Here is a 27,063-nt window from a genome sequence, read left to right as displayed (position 1 = left end):
GATATAAAAATCCTCAAGAAAATATTAGCAAACCAAATTCAATAGCATGTTAAAAAGATTATACACCATGACCAAGTTGGTTTATGTGAGGAATGCAAGGATAGGTCAAGATATAAAAATCAATGTAACATAAGATATTAACAGAACAAAGGACAAAACCTACATGATCATCTTAATTGATGCAGCAAAAGAACTTGACAAAATTCAACACCCTTTCATGGAAAAAAATAAATAAAACACTCATCAAACCAGAAATGGAAATTATCTCAATTTAACAAAGGCCATACATGAAAACTCCATGGTTAACATCACACTCAATGGTGAAAAACCAAAAGCTTTCCTTCTAAGATCAGGAATTAAGCAAGCATGCCCACTCTTGCCACTTGTATTCAATATAGTACCGGAAATTCTAAACCAAACAATTATGCAAGAAAAAGAAATAAATGGCATCCAAATCAGAAAAAGAAGTATAAATATCTTTGTTCACAGATGATATGATCTCATATGTAAAAACCCTAAAGACAACTGTTCAAACATAAGCAAACTCAGCAATGTTGCAGGATACAAAATCAACCTGCAAAAATCAGTTGCATATCTATAAACTATAAAAAATATAAAAAAGAAATGAACAATATAATTTACAATAGCATCAAAAAGAATAAAATAGGAATACACTTAAAGGGAGAAAACAATTATACAATAAAAACTACAAAACAATGTTGGAAGAAGTTTAAAGACACAAATAAGTGAAAAGACATCCTGTGTTTATGGATTGGAAGTCTTATTATTGTTAAAATATCTGTTATTACCCAAAGCAACCTGCAGATTCAATGCAATCCCTATCAATGTTGCAATAGTGGGTTTGGTTTTTTTTTCCAGAAAAAAATCCTAAAATTCATATGGAATCTCAAAGGATCTTGAATTGCCAAAATAGTTTTGAAAAAGAACAAAGTTGGAGGTTTCATACTTCCTGATTTGAAAACATATTACATATTAGGCTAAGTTGGCCAAGGGGGCGGGGGGTGGGGGAACCACACAAAATATATTACAAAGCTACAATAATCGAAAAAAGTGTGGTGCTGGCACAAAAATAGACAGTGACCAAAGGAACTGAATAGAGAGCTTAGAAATAAACTCACATATACGGTCAAATGATCTTCAACAAAACTGCCTCAACCACACAATGGGATAAGGACAGCCTCTTTAATAAATGGTGCTGGGAAAACTGGATATATACATGCAAAAGAATGAAGATGGACTCTGACAAAATATATAAAAATTAACTCAAAATTGACTAAAGATTTAAATATAAGACCTAAAACCATAAAATTCCTACAAGAAAACATAGGGAAAAAATTTCATGACATTGGATTTGGCAATGATTCTTTTGTATACGACACTAATAGCACAGGTAAGAAGCAAAAATAGACAAACAGAACTGCATCAAACTTAATAACTTCTGTATATGAAAGGAAACAATCGAGAGAAAAGGAAACAAAGTGCAAAAAAGTTGCAAATAATTTATATGATAAGGGTCAATATTCAGCATATATAAAGAATGCCTACAAAACTTAGTAACAACAACAAAAATAAGGAACTTGATTTAAAAATAGGCAAAGAACCCGAAGAGATTTTTCTCCAAAGGAGATACATAAATGGCCAACAAGCATATGAAAAGATGCTCAACATCACTAGTCATTAGAGAAATGCAAATCAAAACCACAATGAGGTATCACATACATCCATGAGGATGGTTACTATCAAAAGAACAGAAAATAACACGTTAGCGAGGTTATGGGAAATCTGGAACTCTTGAGCACTACTGGTATAAATGTGAAATGGTGCAGCCTCTATGAAGAACAGAATGGGGACTCCTCAAATATCTAAAGGTACTACCATACAACCTAGTAATTCCTCTTCTGGGAATATATGCGAAAGAATTAAAAAACAGGATCTCGAAGAGATAGCTGCACTCCCATGTACATTGCAGTATTATTCAAAATAGCCCAAAGACAATAATGGGCCAAATGTCCATCAACAGATGAAACAATAATAAAAAAAAAACCAGAAAAGGGTAGCATGAGGGAGTCCACTTACGGTGATGTAACAATTTTATATCTTGACTGTGATGGGGGCTCCAGAAATCTATACATGTGACCAAACTGCATGGAAGCATAAACACTCACAGACAGATATGCACAATGAATTTTTAAATACACATGTAAAAACTGGTAAAAACTGTTAAGTCTATAAACTACTTAACAAAATTGTCAATTTCTTCACTTTGATACTGTACTACAGTGATAAGATTTCACCACTTGGGGGAAGCTAGGGGAAGAGTTCATAGGGCTCTATGTACTATTGCTGCAGAAACAGGAAAGAATCTATGAACATGCATCAATACAGAAAACCTCTAGGAAAAATGATTACTATTTATTGGTATTGGCAATTTACTATGTGCCAGACAATGGAACTGTCAAGATGAAGAAATGGACCTTGTTCAAATAAAAAAATTAAAAACAAAAAAAATTCAGGAGGAAAAGAAAATAAATCCAACTAAAAACTATAATGCAATATACAAAGTACTATATTAAAATATGAATAATAAAGGAAATAACAGAAGAGTAGCAAAATGATAAACAAAGGAAAAATGAAGGAAACACCAAAAAGCAAAAGCCAGACTATGGAAGTCAATTTATGCTATGATGTTTGGACTTAATTGTATACTTCAAAAAATATTCAAACTGTTTAAGGCAATAAAGTGACTTAATCTAATCTCTGTATATTACAATTAAAGCATGAAAGAGAACTGACTACATGGGGAAGAAATGAAGGGGAGAACAGGAATACTACAGGCAGTAGAATATTAAAATAATTTGGGGAAAATAGTAAGAGACCATACTGGGAAACTGACAAGAATGCAAAATGAAAGAAACAAGGTAAGACAAATCCCTGAAGCCTAATTTTAAAGATGGACAGAAAATACAGCTTCAAGAATTGCATAACCTAAGGGGCCAGGCACAATGGCTCACGTCTGTAAAAAAAAATTCCAGCACTTTGGGAGGCCAAGGTAGATGGACATCTGAGGTTGGGAGTTTGAGACCAGCCTGACCAACATGGTGAAACCCCGTCTCTACTAGAAATACAAAAATCAGTCAGGCATGGTGGTGGGCACCTGTAATTCCAGCTACTTGGGAGGCTGAAGGGAGAATCACCTGAACCCATGAGGCGGAGGTTGCAGTGAACCAAGATGGTGTCACTGCACTCCAGCCTGGGCGACAGAGAGACTCCATCTCAAAAAAAAAAAAAGAATTGCATAACCTAAAATAGAATATAAATGTTGATATATGAGAATAGTAAATGAGGATTTGAAAGGGATTCATTAGCTCTAGGGCTGAAGGTCCAGAAATTACAGAGAGCAGTACACAGTATGAAAGCAAATTTCAGATTTGTAATACAGTTTCCTCCTAATTCAGCATTTCCTAAGATTACCACTTAGTGCTAAATATTAATTATGCAAGAATAGAAAAATTTTACTTCATGTCTTTTCTTAAGATCTTCTTTGGCTGCTTCAAAGCGTTTGGTTAACCTGGCTATCTTGGCCTGAAAAAAAAAAAAGACAAAAATGAATGGAAATCAAATGGTATTACAGCATTAAAAAAAAAACCATGAATATATAAAAAGAAACCTATAGAAAACAGGATCCTCAGAAGAGAGCTGAGTAAAGAAAATAAATTAAGCTGATTATAAACTTTATACTTGGAAAATACAGTTATGACTAAAACTAAGTGACCCCTAAATTCAATACTCAGATGTAAACACTCTTAATTAGGTTAGCCTATTTCTTCCTCGGACTGTGAGTGTTGCTCACTTACCAGTACATTCCTGAATATGTAAGCCTGTGCTTTGTTATTTTTTTAACACAGTTGTAATCACACTTGATTTTCTCATTGAGAATTATAAAGTGGACATATCTGTAAGTCATAAAAGATCCCTTGCCAGTACTACATATGGATGGATGTATAGGCTTTACTGTGACACTTTCAACAGAAGTGTAGATGAATGCTCATATATTACTTTTTCGCAAATTAAATTACATATTCTGTTAGTCTTTAACAATCTGATAAAAACATTACCTTGGCTAGGCATGGTGGCTCACACCTGTAATCCCAGCACTTTAGGAGGCCGAGGCAGGTGGATCACCTGAGGCCAAGAGTTCAAGACCAGCCTGGCCAAAATGGTGAAACCCCATCTCTACTAAAAATACAAAAATTAGCCAGGTGTGGTGGCACGTGCCTGTAATCCCAGTTACCCAGGAGGCTGAAGCAGGAGTATCGCTTGAACCCGGGAGGCAGAGGTTGCAGTGAGCCAAGATCACGCCACTGCACTCCAGCCTGGGCAACAGAGTGAGACTCTGTCTCAAAAAAAAACAAAAAACAAACAAACAAAAAAACCCATTACCTTGGTTGTGTCAACATGGTCAGTGAGATTATTAATCATTTGTCGTACTTATACAAACTCCCTGATCACATATTTTGCCCAAATACATATTGAAAGGAAATCTGAGACAAAAAAAAAAGCAGAACAAAAAGAAAAAGAAAAATTATCATTTCACCACATGAATATTTGGTTGTATTTCCTTTCAGTCTTTTACTAAGCATAGACATAATATTCAACTGTTTCTGCTGATGAAGCCATTTTAAATTAAACATATTTTCAGGAAAATTAAACTTCTGAGTGTATTCATGAGGCCCTACCTAAGGAAGAGCTCTGCCAGAGAATTTCTTTTATCCAATAAGGGCATACATTTCATAAAAATGAGAAAGTGTTATGATTTACTTTCAAAGTTTCTTGCAGAAAGCAGTCACTTCTAGAGGAGACCCCAAATCTTAAAATGTGCTTAAGTCCAATATTATGGCCTAGACAATCAGTTACCTATGACTCTCAAAGGTAAAGATTTTCCTAAGGACTTAGTTATTTATGCATGTTATTAAGGCTCAAGATCATAAAGCATAATTTCATATCCTTAACATGGATTTACCTTTCTGATGACTAAAATATCTCAAATAACTTTCTAAAAAGGTAAATGGGAAAGCCAGGTGCAGTGGCTCACGCCTGTAATTGCAACACTCTGGAAGGCCAAGGTGGGCGGATGGGTGACAAAGCGAGACTCTCTTTCAAAAAAAAAAAAAAAAAAAAAAAAAAGAAAGAAAGGGAAGGTATTTTCTGTACCCCAGCTTATGCGAGAATGTCATTTTTTCTTTAGTCAAATTATCTAGGTGGGCCAGGCACAGTGGCTCACGCCTGTAATCCCAGTACTTTGGGAGGCTGAGACAGGTGGATCACAAGGTCAGCAGTTCAAGACCAGCCTGGTCAACATGGTGAAACCCCATCTCTACTAAAAATACAAAAATTAGCCAGGCGTGGTGGCGCGCGCCTGTAGTCCCAGCTCTTCGGGAGGCTGAGGCAGGAGAATTGCTTGAATCAGGAGGCAGAGGCTGCAGTGAGCCAAGATCGCACCACTGTACTCCAGCCTGGATGACAGAGCGAGACTCTGTCTCAAAAAAAAAAAAAAAAAAAAAATCTAGGTGGTTATACTAAAAATTGCATAGTATGCATAATACTATTTTTCTATTTTTACTTAAGCCCCTCCAAAATCATCTTGTATATGTTACATGTACAGAAAAAGATCTACAAGGATACATTCCAAGGTTAAAAGTAGTCACCCCTGGAAGCTATGATTGGCAAAAAGTGGGAAAAAAAGTGAACTAAGGACCTCATTTTCACATCACATAGATTTGTGGTATTCAAACTCTTTTTTAAAAGAATTATGATTTTAAAAATGAATCCAGTAGCAGAAAAACAAACTCAAAATGTGGACATTGATTTATAGTTTTCTGATATTTAATATTATAAAACAGAGAAATCAAAGAGCAGCCTTTTTGTTTTTACGTAGGAAGCTGTACAATTCTTTTTTAATTATAATTCAAAATATCTGCCATACTGTGCCTAAGAATGGCTATTTTGGTAAATATTCTGAGACATTTTTAAAAAACGAATAAACAAGTCATTTTTGTTAACTCCATACAAGTAATATTCTATTACATTGGGTTTTATTTGGGAAACTAGACAAACCAAGAATTTCACTGCATATGTACCCAGGAAACCTCTTAGGAAATAACTCTGTCTACAAAGAAAAGAGGTTTCCTTAACATCAAGGTTGGCCTATAACAAAATGTTACTGCTCATAAAAGCAATTAAATAAACAGACCCACAGTTTCTATTATTTAAAACTGTCTCCGTATTAGGCTGTCACAAATTTACTTCATTGATAGGGAACAGGAGCTGAGGCTGAAAGGAAAAAGTAAAATAGACATTTTCAGTTAAATCTACTTAAAATGGCATTTTCTAAGTCATAACCAATGGAATGTTATATTCCAGAGTGTGTTGACAGCTTTTCCATTTCTGTAAGAAATCTAGTTGAAATTCCGAGTATTATGAATTTGAACTATACTGTGATTTGAGAGGAATCAAGTCTTCCTATCTAAGAGCATAGTACTAATCACTGTTGACTCCTGTTTTCTTGTTCTGTCCTTTTTCTTCATAATGGTCTTAAAATTTTATTTTTAGGTTTATTCTTAAGTGCTTATTCATTTTTAAATAACTACCATATGTGAAATCTTTTTCTCATTATATTTTCTAATTGGTTATTGTTGATATAAGGAAAACTATTAGATTATGTTGTCCTTATATGAGGTACTTGCTATATTTCCTTCTTCATTCAACAGTTTGCCAACTTAATTCTATTGGGTTCCCACTTACCAATTGTTACTCATTTCTTTTTCCTGTCTCATTGTATTGCCCAAGACTGACACCAAAGCTCTAAATAGCAACATCCATTAATAGGCATTGTCTCATTCTCAACTTTGGTAGAAATATTTCCAATAATCCATTATTAAATATGATATTTACAACAGGTTTCTGAAAGCAACCCTTTGAGAGATTCAAGGTGTTTACCTCCTATTTTTTCCATGAATGACAAATGAATTTTAACAAATCCTGATTTGGCATGTACTGAGATGATCACACTATTTTTCACCTTTCCTACACTAGCAGAGTGACATATAACTGTTAATACTGAACCAAGTTTGCATTCATAAGAGAAATCTATGCTGGGGAATAAAACTAAACTATGTTGTTTTCTCTTCTTGTGCTAGAGGTTTCACAGATGGGCTTACTTCATCTAATGGAAGTCTCATCTTTCTCCATACCCTGAAACAGTTTACATCAGACAAGAATTACCTGTTCCTCAACGATTTGTCAGAATTATCTGGCAAAGCTTTCTGGGTTCCATGACTTCTTCAGAAATAGATCTTTGACTATAGTTTTGATAGAGTTCCTCAAAACCTAGCTTTCCTGCTTCCTTTTTTGAGACAGAGTCTCACTCTGTTGCCCAGGCTGGAATGCAAGGGCACAATCACGGCTAACTGCAACCTCTGCCTCCTGGGTTCAAGCGAGTCTCCTGCCTCAGCCTCGCTAGTACCTGGGATTACACGGATGTGCCATCACGCCCAGCTAATTTTTGTATTTTTAGTAGAGACGAGGTTTTGCTATGTTGGCCAGGCTGGTCTCGAACTCCTGACCTCAAGTGATCCACCTGTCTCAGCCTCCCAAAGTGCTGGGATTACAAGCATGAGCCATCACACCTGGCCTCCTGCTTCCTTTTTATATACAACAGATTTCATTGGTACAAGGTTGTTCACATAAAAACGTTCTTAAAGAATCTCTTCTGGATCTTGTCTCCTTTTCTAATCCTTGTGCAGTTTATTTGTACTTATTTTATTTCGAGGTCACAGATTTCTCAGACCAATAGAACAATTTCTCTCAGATGTATTCAACTGAACAAAATGTCCCTGGATAATTATACTAAAACATATTAAGCCAAAAGTCAAAATATCATATTAGTTAACAGGAAATTGTTCTGAAATACGCAGTAAGAACGAATTGAAAGTTTTATTTCCAAACCAACTGCACCACATAAATTTAGCCAAAATGAGCACAACTGATCTCAACAAACTCCTCTCATGATCTTGCACTATGCTTTACATTTGTTATAAAAAGACTCGATTTGCTAAGTGTTACTACACCCACAGTGAAGGGCAGAATCAGGCTGAACTATGTACGCACTGCAAAATAGGCAGCAAAATGTGGGTAGAACGGTTGCCAACAATTGCCACATGGGTAGTATCGACACCAAAAAAACATATTTCCCTCTCTAGAGCACAATCATATTGATACTCGATTTTGTATGCTACTGAAAATAAGTAGATATTAATTGAAACCTAACTGTTATAAAGTTAAGATGTTAAGTGTAATCCCCTTAAGTGTAATACACTTAAGATGTTAAGTGTAAGTAACCACTAAGGAAAAAACCAAAAATATATATAGGAAGAGAAACAAGAAGGAATCAAAATGATATACTAGGAAAAAATCAATTGCAAAACAAGGCAGTAATGGAGAAAGTAGAAACAAAAAAGGTACCAGATATAGAAGAAAAGTAAAATTGCAGAAGTTTTTCCTTATTAGTAACCACTTTAAATGTAAATAAACTCCTTGATTAAAAGGTAGAGATTGGTGGAACTGATAATAAATCATGACCAAACTATATACCATCTGTAAGACTTCATCAAAATTTAAAAGTTTTGTGCATCAAAAGGCATTATAAGAAGTTGTAGACAAATTACAGAACGGGAGAAAATATTAGCAATCATGTATCTAATAAGAGTTTGGTATCCTAGGCCGGGCACGGTGAGTTTGGTATCCTGGGCTGGGCGCAGTGGCTCACGCCTGTAATCCCAGCACTTTGGGAGGCTGAGGTGGGCAGATCACGAGGTCAGGAAATGGAGACCATCCTGGCTAACATTGTGAAATCCCATCTCTACTAAAAATACAAAAAATTGGCTGGGCGTGGTGGCGGGCGCCTGTAGTCCCAGCTGCTCGGGAGGCTGAGGCAGGAGAATGGCATGAGCCCAGGAGGTGGAGCTTGCAGTGAGCCAAGATCGCACCATTGCACTCCAGCCTGGGAATCAGCAGGAGACTCCGTCTCAAAAAAAAAAAAAAAAAAAAAAAAAAAAAAAAAAATTTTGGTATCCAGAATATATAAATAATTCTTACAACTCAACAACAAAAAGGCAAAAAATCCAAATTAAAAATGTGCCAAGGACCTTAATAGACATTTCTATAAACAAGCATATATGATTGATCAAAAAGTACATGAAAAGTTGATCAACATCATTTATCATTAGGGAAATGCAAATCAAAACCCTAATGAGATACCACTTCATACCATTCAGATGCTATAATAATAAAAAAAGAAAGTAAAAATAACAAGTATTGGTGAGGATGTGGAGAAATGGAACCCTCATACATTGCTGGTGAGAACAGAAAATGGTATAGCCACTGTGGACAACAGCTGGGTGATTCTTCAGTAAGTTAAACAAAGAATTACCACATGGCCCACAATTCCACACCTAGGTATATTCCTAAAAGATTTGAAAACAAGTATTCAAACAAACACTTGTATACAAGTTCAAAGCAGCATCATTCACAATAGCTGAAAGTAGGAACAACCCAAATGCCATTCAATGGATGAATGTATAAACAAAATGTGGCATATACTGCCATATAATGGAATATTATTGCCCTAAGAAGGAATGAAGTACTGATACAGGCTACAGACACAGATTACGCTGGAAAACACGCTAAGTGAAAGAGGCATGTGAAATATGCAAAATAGGTAAATCGATAGAGACAGCAGATTAGTGGTTGCCAAGGGCTAGTGTAAGAGGAAAAGAAAAGTGAATGTTTAATGGGCAAAACGTTTCCTTTTGAGTTGACAAAAATGTTTTGAAACTAGATAGAGATAGTGGTTGTATAAAATTGTGAATGTACTAAATAACAATGAATTGTACACTTTAAAACAGTTTGGTATCTGAAATTTTATTTCCATAAAAAACCAAAATACTGGAACAAGACACAGAGATGGGAATTAAATTGGGCACATGATTATGGGTGAGTGAACAGGGGAAACAATATGAAGTCAAAAGCCTGGTATCAAAATACAATAAACATTAATAGTACCCTGTAGGACAGTGAAGCAACTGGTGGATATTAGAAAAAGTGGATTGAAAACTAAGATTAAAATTTAAAAATTTTAAAAATGAATACTGGTTTTACCAGTGCACAATTGAGGAACATGGACTATAAAGAGACTGAAGTAATCAGTATTTTAGAAAAATTAGTACAATGCTTTGGAAGGACCAGAAAGAACTTAAAAACTAGTACCAGAGTGCTCATATAAAAGGTGTTACTATAATCAAGGAATTGGGTAATGATGGCCTAATGAAAAGTGAAAAGAATCGAGATTTATTTTTTCTAGGAAATAATCAAGTTGTAACTTGGCAACTCACTGTGTATATGAAATGACTGAGAGGGATCGGTCTCCAAGAATTCAAGAGCTGCCAATAAGAGGAACAATGGGAAGATTTTCCTTCAAGAGTTTTCCAAGAATTCAGAAATTGTCAGTAACAGGAACATTTGCAGAGAAGATGATTGTCTTGGTGTTAGAAAGATTCAAATTCTGAGACTACAAGCAACATTTAAGTACAAATTTAAATGTTAAGAAATCTGGACTGCACCTCATGTGTGAGATGATAGGTGTCAAAAACTCAGTTTTAGTAAGTATGTATGTATGTATGTATGTATGTATGTATGTATGTATGTATTTATTTTGGAGACAGAGTCTCACTCTGTTGCCCAGGCTGGAGTGCAGTAGCATGATCTCAGCTCACTGCAACCTCCACTTCCCGGGTTCAAGCAATTCTCATGCCTCAGCCTCCAAAGTAGCTGGGACTACAGGCACGCACTACCACACCCAGCTAAGTTGTTTGTATTTTTAGTAGAGACAGGGTTTCACCATATTAGCCAGGCTGGTCTCTAATTCCTAGACTCAAGAGATTCGCCCTCCTCAGCCTCCTAAAGTGCTAAGCTCACAGGCGTGAGCCACTATGCCCAGCCAAAAACTTAGGTTTTAAAAACACAATTTCATAGTTGCACCCATGGGTGTGATGAGAAACAGTGAATAAAATTATTCTTTCAAATATTCAGGCATTTTCAAATTTAATTCAAAAGTTTGAACAGTACTAGTTAAATGAAGTTTAATAATTAGATAGGTCAGTCTGGGAGACACACTTAAATTCTAATCCTATTTAGCTAAAATTTTATTCGTAATGGAAAAAGTGATTTAACTTCTATGGGCCACTTTTCCTTCATTTGCAAAATAAGGTCCTATACATGGTTTACCACTCAGCATCTTTGGGATATGCTCATATATAAAATAACCCAATGGGAACCATATACTTACTTATGACAGAATGAATGTACTGATTCAAATACCAGCTTCTTAGCTTTGGAATAAAGTAGATTACCATAGCACACTACTGTGTGCTCATTTCAGCTGACCAGAAGCTCTGGTATTGTATGTTAAGATACAGTTGTACTTAATAAAAAATGACAAGTAGAAATTAATAAATATGTGTTATTAAACTAACATCTTTAAAACATAAGGTCCACGAAAGGAGGTAGATTAACATAAAAAGAATCCCTAACAAATATTACTTAGTACTTATTATAGCATGCTAAATGACAGCCTTCCTTTATTGACTGGAAAAAAAAAATATGAAGCACTAAGTTAGATCCAGGAATTTCTGAGTCTCCGTTATGGTTTGAACTGTGTCCCCTAAAAGTTCACATATTGAAGTCTAAACTTCCAGTATTTCAGACTGTGACCTTATTTGTAAAGAAGGTCATTGCAGAGGTAATTAGTTAAGATGAAGTCATGTTGGAGTATAGTGGGCCCCTACTCCAATGACTGGTGTCCTTGTAAAAAGGGGAAATTTACAGACACACACAAGGACAACACCATGTAAAGATAAAGCCAGAGATCAGGGTGATGTTTCTACAATGCCAAAGAACTGTCCGCAAACCAACAGAAGCTACAGTAAAGGCATAGAACAGATTCTTCCTCACAGCACAGCCCTCAAAAAGAATCTACACTGCTGACACCTTGATCTTTAACTTCTAGCCTCCAGAACCATAAGACAGAATATTTCTACTGTTTAAACCACTCAGTTTATTGCCCTTTCTTTACAGCAGCCCTGGCAAACTAAACAAACTCCTTTTCCTTCTTATATTTAGAATTTAAATGTATTTTATAGTCAATCTCAAATATATATCTCAGAAAATAAATTATAAAACAGTGACACATGGAGTATACAATTCAAGTCAATGTACAAACCTGTAGTTCAGTGAGAACTGTTTTATGCCTCTTGTTACATTCAATCTTTTCCACTCGTGTTTTCAATTCTGCCAAAGTCTTATCAAATACAGCACACTGCAGCGCACACAATTTTTCTTCCAGCAACCACTGTATAACCTAAAGAAACAAATATTCCTTCATTATGCCAAGAAGGCATTACAGCAAGCAATAAACAGTAAATATTCTTAAGTACCAAGAAAACAGTAATGACAAACTAACTTAATGAATAAAACATGCTAGAATCTGTAACACAATACTATCTGCTAAAATCCTCTACTTTTATATATATAAAATCTACTTCAAGAGGGTAATACATACTAAAAATAGAAAATTTCCAGAGAGTAAACTTTTAAAAAGTTCCATATTCTCATTATGGGTCCACAACAAAGACATTGGCACATACCCATGAACCATACTTGAGTAACACTGTTCTAAAGAAGTAAACTCTCAGGAAACCTCAGTTTTCAAAATTCTTTCACATAGCTACCTTCATAATTCTAACAGCTCTGTAAGAAAGACTGAATAAGCATTATTATCTCCATATGTCAAATAAAAAGAAACTAGGGGAAAAAACAACACTGAGAGTTTCTACTGCCTCACTATTCTTTTTTCTACAAAGTGCAAATATGTATGCTGTATTTTAATGAAAGAATTTTGTCCTAAAACATTGATTGTAAAACATCATCCTTAAATATATGACCTTGAAAAACTAGTTATCATCGAAGTTTAACATTCCTCTCTAAGAAAAGCATTTGTAAAAACATTTGTGAATACATGTTGAAAAACATATAAAATACTGAATATTTTCATTATTTCTATCTCTAGTCAAACAGATGTAAGGAGAATTTCAAACTCTGTATTCTAAATACTCCTTTCTCTAGTCCTTTTAATACCCTGTCTCTACCACTTTTATACTAACCCTAAAGTACACAATAAAAAGTTTAGAATGTAGAGACTTACAACCATGAAACCAGCTTTATAAAGATTAAAATGTTAATATTTAAAACTCTAACATTTCCTTTTCACAATAAGATAAAGTTCAATGTGAGAAGGAAAAAGAAAAGCTGAAAAACAACATTCAGTTTTGTCACCAAAGCAAATAAATAAAAATGTTACCTTCTCTCCCTTGTTTTGATAATCATAATCTTTTTTTTTAAAAAAAGATGTAGCCAAAAAGAAGTCAGAAGGAATTTTAAAATTAAATTATCAAGGATAGTAATAGACTTATTTATTTATTTATTTATTTATTTATTATTTTTTTCAGATGGAGTCTTGCTCTGTCACCCAGGCTGGAGTGAAGTGGCATGATCTCAGCTCACTGCAACCTCCACCTCCCGGGTTCAAGTGATTCTCCTGCCTCAGCCTCCCAAGTAGCTGGAATTACAGGCACCCACCACAACATCCAGCTAATTTTTGTATTTTTAGTAGAGTCAGAGTTTCACCATGTTGGTCAGGCTGGTCTTGAATTCCTGACTTCAGGTGATCCATCCACCTCGGCCTCCCAAATGATTGGGATTACAGGGGTGATCCACCACATCTGGTCAGTAATAGACTTTAAAAGCTCAACCACTTTCTTCAAGTTCTTTCTTTCTATGATAAACCACATTATGTCAATAAAATACAGAATAATGTCAGAAACCTAGAAGATGATAGTGGTGCTATTTATTCATATGGTTTATAACTTATAATTGACACAATACCTTTTGAAGTTTCTGGTTAATGTCCCCTTTGGCTGTAATCTTTACTTGAAATTCTGCCTCATATTCTTCTTCCATATATCGACGACGTTTAGACTGTACATTGTCCATGTCTTCTGATTTAGAACGTTTTCGTCTAGAAAATTCATCTAAGAAAAACCACAATGATCACACTCAGGTGTTTTTCTTATAGCTCTTAATGCATATTATCCATCCTTAGCAAAATATTGTTTCTATCATAACAGCCTTCTCAACCAACTATTTTGTAAACTGTTTTGGAGATCAGAAAAGAAGGTATATAGCTTTTAGCTTTAAACTTCAAATGACTTTCAATATACTAAATAAGAACTTCCTAATGGTCAAGCAATGCACACTGTGAACGCAGAATTTCCTTGAAATCTTCATACTAAGAAGGAGAACTGCCTCACAATTGTGTTGTGAAGAAGGTAGATGAAATCATCTCATATTCATTCCTGTAACTAAATGTCACAGTGCACATGAATCCTCTGACAAAATATTGTATTCATTCTCACGTCAGATTTTTAACTATGCACAGCTTTAATTATTTATTCTTTTTCCTCTGTAAGTATAGGAAAAAATTCTTAATCATCAGCCTTACAAAACTAGCATAGTAATAGTTATTCTTAACATATCCTAATGAATTTCAAATAAAAATAAAATTAATGTCATTAAAAGTACATTTATAAAGAATATAGACTAGAAGACTTCACTTAGAAAATTTGTTTCAAGTGCTGTTAACATTCATGAGATCATAAGCAAATTGTATCTGGTTTCTTCAATATCTAAAAAAATTAAAACACTAATATCTTCACATTTTTTAAACGCAGATGCTGTCATGTGACCATGCCTATCCCTCTGTATATATCTGTATCTATATGCTTGTAAATCCACTATTCCACAATTTCTCTTATAATCTTAACTTACCCGTGGTCATACATGGAGAGCGGCACGACAGGAAAGTTACTGAACCCAGCTTTCCTGACTTCTAGTCCAATGATCTTTCCATAAACCTAAGGACACTCAGTCCATCATTTCCTTCCCTTCCCATAAAGCTAAAGAACTTTATCTTTCCTTCCCTTTTCCTTCCTTCCTTCCTTCCCTCTTCCTTCCTTCCTCTCTCCCTCCCTCCCTCCTTCTCTCTCTCTTTCTCTCTCAAGGTGTCACTCTGTCACCCAGGCTGGAGTACAGTGGCTCAATCATTGCTCACTGGAACCTCAAATTCCTGGACTCAAGCAATACTACCACTGCAGCCTCCCAAGTAGCTGGGACTACACGTGTGTGCCACCATGCCTGGCTAATTCAAATATTTTTTCTGTAGAGACAGGTTCTTGCTATGTCACCCAGGCTGGTCTTGCATTCCTGGCCTCAAGCAATCCTTCCGTCTTGGTCTCACAAAGTGCTGGCATTACAGGTGTGAGCCACTGCTTCTGGCCCCGTGAAGATAAAGAACCTTAAGTAAACTAAAATACATCCTTCCATTCACTTATGTTAGCCCATACAAAATTCTTGTAGTTTCATTCTTTAAACATAAATCTGAAACAATTTATCTCAAAACACTCAGTAACTTAGTAAATTTTAAGCAAAATCTTTCTGTGGAACAATAAAAAGTATAAATAAACAAAATAAAATATTGAAGTGTATGAAACATACTTTCAGAAATCCTTCAGTCAGCCATCAACAAAATGGTATAGTTGTGAAACTGCAAAATTTTACAATTATTTCATGGGCAAAAAAGAATATTACACGGTTGTAAATATAGAAACAACGAATTATTATTTTTCAACCCAGTTCAAGTTTGTTTATACATGCATACTTTTCTCAGAAGGTCTTTCATCTTCTTCATGTATTACTTGCTCTTCTTCCTCAGGTTTGTTGTCCTTTTCATTACTTTCTGTTTCTGCTGTTAACAAATATAGAAAAGAAAATCTTACTTCTACTAGAATTCATAACAGCTCACTAATTTACATTTTTAGTCACTATCCAGTTACAAAACTAACCTTTTATGAAATCAGAGTCCCAAAATGTAAAATTTGGGGAGGGGAAAAGGGGAGCAGGAACTGATCGAATGAATGACCACGTCCACATTCAACTGTTCTGCAATTCAGAACAAACTCAACACAGGATTTAATCTTAATATAGATTTTAAGTAATTTTAAAAAATTACTTAATAATTTTCTGTCACCAATAGCATTAATAAAATGTGAAAACAACTGCTGTAGAGCATTTTGATTCCTTTACATTCAATAATTAAAACTAAAATAGTGCTTGTGACAATTATCAAAAAAATTCCAAACTACTGGAAAATTCAAAACACCTAATACGTTGAATATACAGGTTGAATCCTTAAGTTACTTTAATGCTTATGGTATAGAGAGTTCAAAAATAAGGAATGGAAAGGCTATCCCAAATATAATAAAAACTTTAAATATATACCTACTTTGATAACAGTGCCAAAACTGAGCTAGGTGCTTAATATAGTTATCACATAGCCACAATATAATTTCACACTGTTAACTCTATTTTTTGTCATCATATAGATGAGGAAAACATTCAGAAGGGTTAATTTTCTTTTTTTTTTTTTTTGAGACTGAGTTTCACTATTGTCGCCCAGGCTGGAGTGCAGTGGGGCGATCTCGTCTCACTGCAACCTCCGCCTCCTGGGTTCAAGTGATTCTCCTGCCTTAGCCTCCTGAGTAGCTGGGATTACAGGCACCCGCCACCACATCCAGCTAATTTGTTTGTTAGTTTGTTTTTGAGATAGAGTCTCACTCTGTCGCCAGGCTAGTATACAGTAGCGCGATCTCGGCTCACTGCAACCTCTACTTCCCAGGTTCAAGCAATTCTCCTGCCTCAGCCTCCCAGGTAGCTGGGACTACAGGCACCTGCCACCAGGCCCAGCTAATTTTTGTATTTTTAGTAGAGACAGGGTTTCACCATGTTGGCCAGGATGGTCTTGATCTCTTGACCTCGTGATCCGCCCTCCTCAGCCTCCCAAACTGCTGAGATTACAGGCATAAGCCACTGCACCAGGCCTAATTTTTTTTATTTTTAGTAGAGACAGGATTTCACCATGTTGGGCAGACTGGTCTCAAACTCCTGACCTCTGGTGATCCTCCCACCTCAGCTTCCCAAACTGCTGGGATTACAGGCGTGAGCCACCGCGACTGGCCCAGAAGGGTTAATTTGCATAAGTCATATAAAATGTAACAACTGAAGAGTGCTGCCAAAAGATATTGCCAAAAATGTCTATACAATTATATTAAATAAAATCCAAGAGGTACCAAAATGTTCTTTTGGTCAATCAATGTCTCTTCAACTAACCTACTCATTAAATGAGGAATAAGGGAGCTACAAAAAAAAAATCATTAAGATGTTTGACTTCTATTTTTCCCCGTTATGTCATTGCAACTTGCTTCTCAGTGGCTTCAATAAAGCATGCTATGTTTCATCAAGTTCTGCAACTAATATTAAATAAACAATCATAAAGTATTTTATGCTATATAAAGATTCTGATATGACATTTCTTCTCCAATCATCACGGTTTTAATCACAACAGCCCTAATAGCAAAAGTCAAGGTTAAAAAAATTTAAAAGATATTTTAGGTGAAAATAGGCAAGGACAAGGATCATTGATGAATACCTATTAAGGCGCTAGAAGTATTTTTTTTCACTGTAAGATAAACAATAAGCTAACACAGTACACAGGATTACTAAAACTATTTTTGAACTTTAAAATAAATTATTTGAAAATTAACTCTCCATTTACTACCCTTTGCTCATTTTAAGTGTTTTAAGACCTCGTCTCTCAACCTCAGTTTCAGTGAAATAAAAATTTATGTTTGCTTTCTTGTAAACAGATCACAAACTCATTAAAACACATTTTTCTCTCTATATTTTTCCATATCTTCCTGATTTTAATACTCATTGTTAGTAACTCCTGAGCTTCCTAGTCCCCAGAGTTTCCAGAGAGACAGAGTAACTGGGTTGCTTGAGATGAAAGGTTTACATAGTCTTTATTTAGCAAATCCTCGCATCGCACAAAGCACAAAATTAGCCATGGCTCCAATTAGTGACTCCAAGCCAGAGCATCCAGAACACCGCAGAGTAAATTGGCCTGCTATGGTTTGCCTCTTTTATACGCATGTTAGTTTCCTCTCCATATGTCAAGCTCAGCTTGAGATTTCTTCATTTTATTCAAAAACCTCTTCCTATCACCCAACTCCCAGTTTCCAGATATGCTTAGAAGATATTACTGGATTCCCAACACTTAAAACACTCAGGATTCACAGAATTAAAATATATGCTAGAGTTTTATGTAACGGAAAGAACTTGGGATTTAAAAAATGGTATTAACAGATTCTACAGAGATGGGTAGGGCCTTATATTTCTTTAATTTTATTTTGTCCACAAAGCCTGAAGAAAAACTGAGAATGGGTCTCCTTCAACCCAGAGTAATAATCAAAGGCCCTTGGTACACAGACAACTTTAGACATAATTTCAGGTAGTTCCTGGGACTCCTGAAACTCCAAATAGTAGGTTAACAATGTCTTTTTTAGGCATTTTTTTTTAGGGTGCGGTGGCTCACATCTATAATCCCAGCACTTTGGGAGGCCGAGGTGGGCGGATCACAAGGTCAGGAGATCGAGACCATCCTGGCTGACATGGTGAAACCCTGTCTCTACTAAAAATATAAAAAATTAGCTGTGCGTAGTGGCACATGCCTGTAGTCCCAGCTACTCGGGAGGCTGAGACAGGAGAGTCGCTTGAACCCGGGAGGCAGAGCTTGCAGTGAGCCGATATCGCACCACTGCACTCCAGCCTGGGTGACAGAGCGAGACTCCATCTCAAAAAAAAAAAAAAAAAACAGAATGTCTTTTTTAGAATCTGTCCTTACTTACAGATAAGTTTCTGTTATAATTCCTCTGATTTTCTTGAGTATAGCCTTATCACAATTTGGCAAGTTTTCATAGTTCCATATTCTTTCCTTTCAAGCAGACTAGACAGTAAGCTCATTAAGGGCAAATATCAGATCTCATAATTTTGGTAATCTCAAACACTTTGAGAAATAGCTGAGACAAATTAGATGTTTAATACCTATCAGATGACTACTATCTTTAATAAGGTTCCATTAAGTAAAGGTAGAAAACTGTGTTTTTAAAGGATTACAAAATAGAATTTACATTAGGGGACTTAGTTTCCCATTTCAGAATTATACTTTATAGAACTTTATTCTAAGGAAAAATGGAGGACAAAAACCATTGCCTTAGATAAGAGATTGGCAAATCTTTTTTGTAAGTGGCCAAAAAATAGATATTTTCAATCTTGTGGGCCACATGACCTCTGACACAACCTCTTAATTCTGTCCTTGTTGCAGGAATCAGCAATAAGTGCTATGCGACATGTAAACAAATTACCATAGCTATGTTCCAATAAAACTTTATTTACAAAAACAGGGCTCACAGGCCAGTCTACCCCATTCACTGATTTAGATTACTGGCTCCATGAAAATATTTATAATAAAACAAGAAATTCCTACAGACAAATTAAAGACAATATCCATTAGAAAAATGGGCAAAGGAGATGAACAGGCAATTCACAGATAAGGAACTACAAAAGGCCAACAAACATATAAAGATTCTCAACCTAACAAGATCTATCAGAAAAATAAGGCATGACTGGTAATGCGACTTTTCCAGACATTTTGTATTAGTTTTATTTAACCAATACAGAATGGCAAATAATATCTCCTACGTGAATTTTTGTGCTCTCTTTAAAAGCAAAACCTAGTGGGGAAAGTCCCATTTTATTATCTCCAATTCTTCCCCTCCCACTCTCTCTGAAACCCAAATCAGGTTTTCCACTCCACCATTCACCAAAACTGCCCCTTGGTAAAAGTCACCAATGATCTCCAGATTGTTAAATACTTCTCTTCCATCTTATGAGCACACACAGCAGCATTTGATATAGTAAACGGTTACCTTATTCCCTCCTCAAAACAGTGTTTTTACTTGGCTTCTGAAACACCAAAATCTCTCCATCTTCTTCCTACCTCAGGGGCTGCTCTTTCTCAGCTCCTTTGTTGGTTCTTCCTCATCTCCCCAACCCTAAACACTGAAATGCCAAAAGCACAATTCTTGGATCTTTTCTCCATGTATACTCACTCTGAGGTGATTTCATCTTGTCACCTAATAGCTACATGCTATCTACTATATTTTGCTAATACAAGTCAAGTCTCTGATCTGAAATCCAGACTTACACACCTAACTCGGACAACAGTACTCATTTGAAAAATGATCTTCCTCCTATACACCTCCTTCCAAAATCTACTTCATCTTTGGTCTTCCTCAACTCTGAAAAGAAAAATCTGCAACTTGCACACTAGTGTATAGAACTAAGAAGCTCCACAAAGAGAAGCCAAGTACATAAGTAACAGCTAAATATAAATGGATTGAGATGATAAAGAATTTTAACTGAACACAATAAACAGTGACAACAAATTAACAGTAAATTGACTAAATCACGCCAATTCTATCAATACTAACCTACAGCAAAAATAGAAGGAAGTCTCAAATTCTAGTCTAATGTAATTATCCTTATTAGCATCAGTTTATGTTTATTTACCTTAAAGATCCAAGAACAAGGGGAGGAAAATATCAACCACAGATTTTTATTTTAATCTGAAATAAAATCTGCAAGGAAACTATGTCAGTGTTTAATGCAAAAAAAATCTAGTTCACTCTAAAACAGATTTTCTCTTCAAAAATCTTATGTTTAAGAAAAAAAAAGCACGTGGAGGAGGCCTATCCCTATTTTTCCACAAGAAATAGAATGAGAAAGGCCAAAAAAGAAGGGAAGATGGAGAATGCAGTAACCCAACAGCTAAGGAGAGTCTCAAGAGGGAAGAACTGTTATTAAGAGGTCATCCAAGTATAGAAGAATAGGTAAGACAAAGAAAAGATGTCCCCGGATTTAATAACATGATCATCAATGTCATTTCACTGAGAAAAATCAGGAGGGGGGCAGCTACCAAGGCAGAAATCAAAATCCAATTAAGTGGAAGGGCTAACAGAAGAAGAAATGGTCCTAGCTTTGTTAATATAACTTGAAGAATGGCCCTAAAAGAAAGGAGAGAGATGAAATAGTATTAGACGAAAGTATATGGTATGGAGATGAAGCTCCTCTAGTGTTTGAACTTTCCCAGAGAGATAAATCTTTATTTTGCTATCCTCTTTAAACAGATATCATTTTAATAATTAGTGAGTATTAGTTCTAACATAGTACTATGCCACAATTCAATAATGTCTCTAGACCTATTAAGGTATATATGCAACACTTTTTTAGTTCTTTCTTCTACTTTTGTAAAATTAAAATAGCTTTTCTATTTGCTTTATCTTTCATTATTTCTTGTTGCTGCTAATACACATCACAATTGCTTTATTTAAAACACATTTGCTAAACAAGTGCCTGAAATGACAGAAGGTTATGCTATTTTCCTTTTACTACACTCATAGATGTTAGTAGCTAGAAAGAAGAGCCAGTACTGAAGCCAACTTTAGTACTTCAGCTAATACTGTGTTCTGAGTATATTAAAAATTAGTCAAGAATAAAGGCATTTATTTAAGTAACATTTCAACAGGAGTACAGCAACATAAATGACATGCAACAGATTCTACCACCATATAAAGAGAACAGAGTACAGTTTAAGAACCAATTAAGAAACTATTCTTAAACTCAAAATACAGAAAATTACCTTCAGAGGAAGGGGAAAAGATACAAAATAAAAGTTTAGTTATGAGCCAAGAAATTAAATCTATCACTAAATTTACCCTGCTAATAGCATACCATCAGATTAAAGGCAAGTAACCAAAAATATTCCCAACTTTGAATTTTCAAAGTATGCAACATGGATGGCTTAATATTCATCTCTCAGCACTTAACTGCCTTGCGTGGGATGCCCTCCAATATCAAGATTCTGACATAAAGGTACTCATTAAATCATAAGCTGCAATTTGCTTTTTTAACTTTCTTATACAGACTTTTTTTTTTAAAAGGACTTATAAGGCTTTTTTATGGACTTGCCCTAGTGCCACATTCTGTATAAACACTTATAGAAAATGGATGAAATTCATTCTCAACACTGTCACCTATTATCTTTCCAAAATGTAAATTTCATTCTCCTCTGCTTGAAGTTCTTTACTGGCATTCCAGCGCCATCATAAAGCTTTAGCATTATAACCAAGGTCCTCCATGATATGCTTCTCTTACATTATTGATTATTCATTCACTTTACAAATATTTACTGGGCACTTACTGTGTGCCAGGCACCGTTTTGGCCTGATGATGGTGACTCAGAGCAGGAGTAATAACAGTTGTGAATTGGACTCTAGATCTATTATGATAGTAGTACCAACAGAATTTCCTGATGGACTGATTATGGGGTGTGAAAGAAAAAATAAAAATGGTTCCAAAGTTTCTGGCCTGAGCAAGTAGGATGGAGCTACCATTAAAAGGAGTTAGACTCGGCCAGGTGCGGTGGCTCACGCTTGTAATCCCCAGCACTTTGGGAGGCTGAGGCGGGCAGATCACGAAGTCAGGAGTTTGAGACCAGCCTGACCAACATGGTGAAACCCCGACTCTACAAAAATACAAAAATTAGCCAGGCGTGGTGTCACGCACCTATAATCCCAGCTACGCAGGAGGCAGAGTGGGGAGGAGAATCGCTTGAGCCCGGGAGGCGGAGGTTGCAGTGAGCCAAGATCGTGCCACTGCACTCCAGCCAGGGCGACAGAGCGAGACTCCTTCTCGGAAAAAAATAAAATAAAAAAAAAATAAGAATTAGAGTCATTAAAACCCTATGTTACAGCAGAGCCAATATAGCAAGACCCTGTCTCTACAAAAAAATTAAAATTTTGCCAAGTGTGGTGGCACATGCCTGTATTCCCATGTACTCTGGGGGCTTAGGCAGGAGGATCACCTAAGCCAGTAAAGTGGAAGCTGCAGTGAGCTATGATTGTGCCACTGTACTCCAGCCTGGGCAACAGAGCAAGACTCTGTCTCACAAAACAAAAACAAGCAAACAAAATAAACCTCTGTTATACAGATATTAAAAGGGGCAAGACATCCCTAATACATCTGGTGCTCTAATAAAGTTACCTTAATCTGCACTCCCAGAATACCAATTTAACATAATCACTGTACTCACAGCCTTGTATTTAATGGCCTATGATTTAATTCTTGTGTGTATCCTGAGGGCAAATACTATCTTCATATCTCTAGAACCAAGAAGGGCCTGGCCTGTCTCTTTATATAGGTTTAGTTGAATGCTCTTTGAAAATAAAAAGCCTTTTTTTTTTTTTTTTGAGGCAGGGTCTCACTTTGTCACCCAGGCTGGAGTACAGTGGTGTGATCTTGGCTCACTGCAGCCTCGACCACCCAGGTTCAAGTGATCCCCCTACCTCAGCCCTTCAAGTAGCCTGGACTACGGACAAGTGCCACCACGCCTGGCTAACTTTTGTATTTTTGTAGAGACGGGGTCTCGCCATGTTGCCCAGGCTGTTCTCGAACTCCTGAGCTCAAGCAATCTGCCTGCCTCAGCCTCCCAAAGTCCTAGGATTATAGGTGTGAGCCACCTTACCTGGCCAAAAAAAAAAAAAAAAAGCCATTTTTTAATAAGAAAAAAATCTCTACCTCCGAAAGCTGGTATGATATATTGGGGAAAAAAGTTGTCTCTGTGTCTCTTAGACCTGCCTCCATTTTTTTTTCTTTGAAGAAATTAGATGGTGTTTTATGCTAGCAAGGTCACTTCTCTCAGAGATGTCTAAAAATAAAGAACGTGATATAATGGGAACAGAAAGGTATTCATGCTTTTCTCAGTCTTCCTCAAGCTGAGAAAGTTTCATAGAGGAATAATGTTTTTGAGTTTGACCATAAAAGAAGGTAGAATTTTTCTCATTCTCTTTTTCTCTGGGAATAATAAATAAAATAAAAGAGATGGGAGAGAGAGATACTGAACAAATCATAAAGTTAATGTACCTTTTACATAAGGAGTTTGAAATCAGCCTAAAAGTAACAGAGATCTAAGACATAGAGGGACAATATCAAATAAGAGAACTGGGTTATAGGGAGCTCATTCAGAAAATGAGGAAGAGAATAGGTTGAGTAGAATCAAAAGGGCTGAGGAAGCAAATGGGTAAAGTCTTTATCAAATGGATAATCAAGCTTTAAGGTTTCTGGCTTACAACAATGGTGCTGTCATTCCTGGACAAAGAATATTAAAGAACAGGATTTCATTGGGAATATTAATTGAAAATATAATTTGTTACACTTGAAGCAAATAGATTAAACTATTAGGCTTTTAGTTCTAAGTTATTTGTTCACTAAGTGATAGCAAGAAAGAACTGCTACAACTCTAGTCAATTATGTACTAACTTAAACTGTTATCTCAGTGTTATGGTGCTCTACTTCATCTCTATTTCCAGACTATAAGGGCATATTTTCTACTTATTTTATCTCCCTTCTTAGTATTTAGCACAATTCTACTCACAGAGTAGACACACTAATTCTGAATTCTATGAAGTTAAGACATCTTTCTATAGAGTCATCACTATTCTCAACTTTCTCTGCAGCTAAAATAAATTTAAAACATTATGATAATGTTTTATTAAACAGTTCATCAAAGTCAATAAAAATCTTTAAAATTTAAGTTATATGCTAACCTGGAGAGCACATTTCATTTTGCGATATAACTTCAGACTCATCTTTTTCACCTGAAATATCTTCTTCATCAGAGAGGACCAGAAAGGCTTCTTTTGGCAAACTCTCACTACTTTCTTGTTTAGATGGTGAACCAAAAGAACTTTCCATTTTCTCTTCCAAATCTGGATTTGTCTCATCGATTGGAAGGAGAGATGTTTTAGAAAAGCAAGTAAGTTCATCCTCAGAAGGTGCGAGCTTTTCCAAAATAGGAATGATTTCATCTGTCTCCATAGAGTCTGTATTTTCTAAGATATTCTCACTTTTGTCATCTTCAATAACATTTTCATTAATCGTTTCTACAAGATCTGCAGAAGTTTCATCTTCATTCTTTTCACCTTGGTCAATTTCCATACTGCTAGATATAGCATCTTCTCCAAGAGCAAGCTCTGTGATATTACCCTCCTCTACCTTCTTTTCATTTTCAGGAGGTCGATCTGAACAAATAGTTGTATCATCTGTTTCTAGAGTTTCTTCATTAGCATCAATATTATTATCAGCTTTATTTTTCTCGTCCAATGAGTCTTTACTCTGAATTTGCTCTAATTTTTCATCAGCCCCATTTTTTTCAAGAAAATCATCATCTTTATTGCTACTTGGTTCTATATTGTCAATTTCAGGAACTGGTTCACAAACTGGTACAGAATTTGGTTCAAAGGTACGATCGAAGGTTGATTCAGAAGTCAGCTCATCAGAGGCCAGTTCACCAGTGGCCAGATCATCAGAGGCCAGTTCACTAGAGGATAGATCACCAGGGGCCAGATCATCAGAGCCTGGATCAGTGGAAGTTGGTGCTCCAGAAGCCAGATCAACAGAAGTTATTTCACTAGAGGCTATATCATCAGCGACACAATCACCAGAAATGGGTTCAACAGGGACCGGTTCACCTGGGATGGGATCACTAGAGGTGGGATCACCAGAGGAGAGATCATCAGCAGTGGCATCACCAGAGGTGGCATCACCAGGGGACACATCACCAGAAGCGGCATCACCAGAGGTTGCATCACCAGAGGCAGCATCACTAGAGGAGGGCTCGCTAGAGGTGGGATCACCAGAGGTGGAATCACCAGAGGCCAGTACTCCGGAGGCTGGATCTCCGGCATCCAGATCACCAGGGGCTGGATCACCAGAAACTGGTTCAGCAGTCAGTTTAGAGTCTGGTTCTGAAGTTATATTATGGGGAGACAAAGGTTCACAATTTAAATCATCATCCTGCTTGTTTTTTACATTAACACTTAGGATACAGGGTGTTTCTTTCCATTCTGCTTTACTTCCTTCAGGATCAAAACAAATCTCTTCAATGCCATTCACCTCTTCCTTGTCTTTAATGTAATCCATATTTTCCAAAGGTGAGGTTGGGTCCAAATCTCCATTTTCATGGTTGCCATTTAACAGCTTGACATCAGTTTTCAACAGTTCTTCTTTGACCTTGTACACTGCTTCAAGTTGCTGACGATCACTCACTCTCATCGTTTTTCGAGCCTTAAAGACTTTTTTCTGAGGTTCTTCTAAACTGTCCATTCTGAATCTTTAAGAAAAAAGAGAAAGAGAGTTTAATAACGGAAACAGAAGTCACCTAATTGTAGACTTAATACAAATTGATCTTAGAAGAGATGCAAGCAGCACACTTCACGTAATGTTTAAATAAAGACATAGAAAACCTACTGCTCGTTGTATACTAATTTTCTTATTTACTGCATCTGTGTAATACAAAATCAAAAATGGCCATAGTCTACTAGAAAATCAACTAGGAAGTATTAGGGGAAAAAGGGACAATTTTTTTTTTTCAATATGGAATTCACAGAGTATGGAGATGTATAAGAAAAAAAAGGTAGATAAAGTAAAAAAAAAAAAAAAAGTACCTGAAGAAAATGAGAAAGAAAAATAAAAGTGTAAGAACAAAAACAGTAGGGAAATAACAGGTATAGAGATAAAGGAAAAAGGAGGAAGAATTAAGAAACATGTAAAAAAAGATTACATTTGCAACCAAGCATAATTAGATTGGCAGAACTATAAACATATTAACAAAAGATTACCATCAAGAAAGAAAATTCACAACAATGGGAGAAAATATTTGCAAATCATATGCCCGATAAGACTTTCATCTCGAATCTAAACTTTCATATCTAGAATACAGAATATATATTTATATAGAATACAGACTTTTATATCTAGAATATCTAAGAACTGCTATAATTCAATAATAAATCAAATAAC

At 35.8% G+C, this 27,063-nt stretch overlaps 1 protein-coding gene across 9 annotated transcripts in view; it reads right to left on the bottom strand.

Moving 5' to 3' along the window:
• ATF7IP (activating transcription factor 7 interacting protein) overlaps positions 1 to 27,063 on the bottom strand; it is a 116,786-nt gene that overhangs the window by 51,627 nt on the left and 38,096 nt on the right. For 6 of the 9 annotated variants that reach the window (XM_009247500.4, XM_024256544.3, XM_054526874.2 and 3 more), the window contains exons 2-6: positions 24,810 to 26,374; positions 15,908 to 15,994; positions 14,077 to 14,222; positions 12,356 to 12,493; positions 3,538 to 3,603 (exon numbers count right to left, since the gene is read on the bottom strand). In XM_009247500.4, coding sequence (XP_009245775.4) covers positions 3,538 to 3,603; positions 12,356 to 12,493; positions 14,077 to 14,222; positions 15,908 to 15,994; positions 24,810 to 26,374 — 2,002 coding nt within the window. Of the gene's footprint in view, positions 1 to 3,537; positions 3,604 to 12,355; positions 12,494 to 14,076; positions 14,223 to 15,907; positions 15,995 to 24,809; positions 26,375 to 27,063 lie in introns of those variants that run through there. The other 3 variants (XM_024256545.3, XM_024256548.2, XM_054526871.1) reach the window with 3 other exon arrangements.

This window comes from Pongo abelii, chromosome 10 (genome assembly GCF_028885655.2).
Source record: "Pongo abelii isolate AG06213 chromosome 10, NHGRI_mPonAbe1-v2.0_pri, whole genome shotgun sequence".
Classification (NCBI taxonomy): Eukaryota; Metazoa; Chordata; class Mammalia; order Primates; family Hominidae; genus Pongo; species Pongo abelii.
Note: the sequence above shows the minus strand (reverse complement) of the source record. Positions and strands in the feature narration are given on the sequence as shown.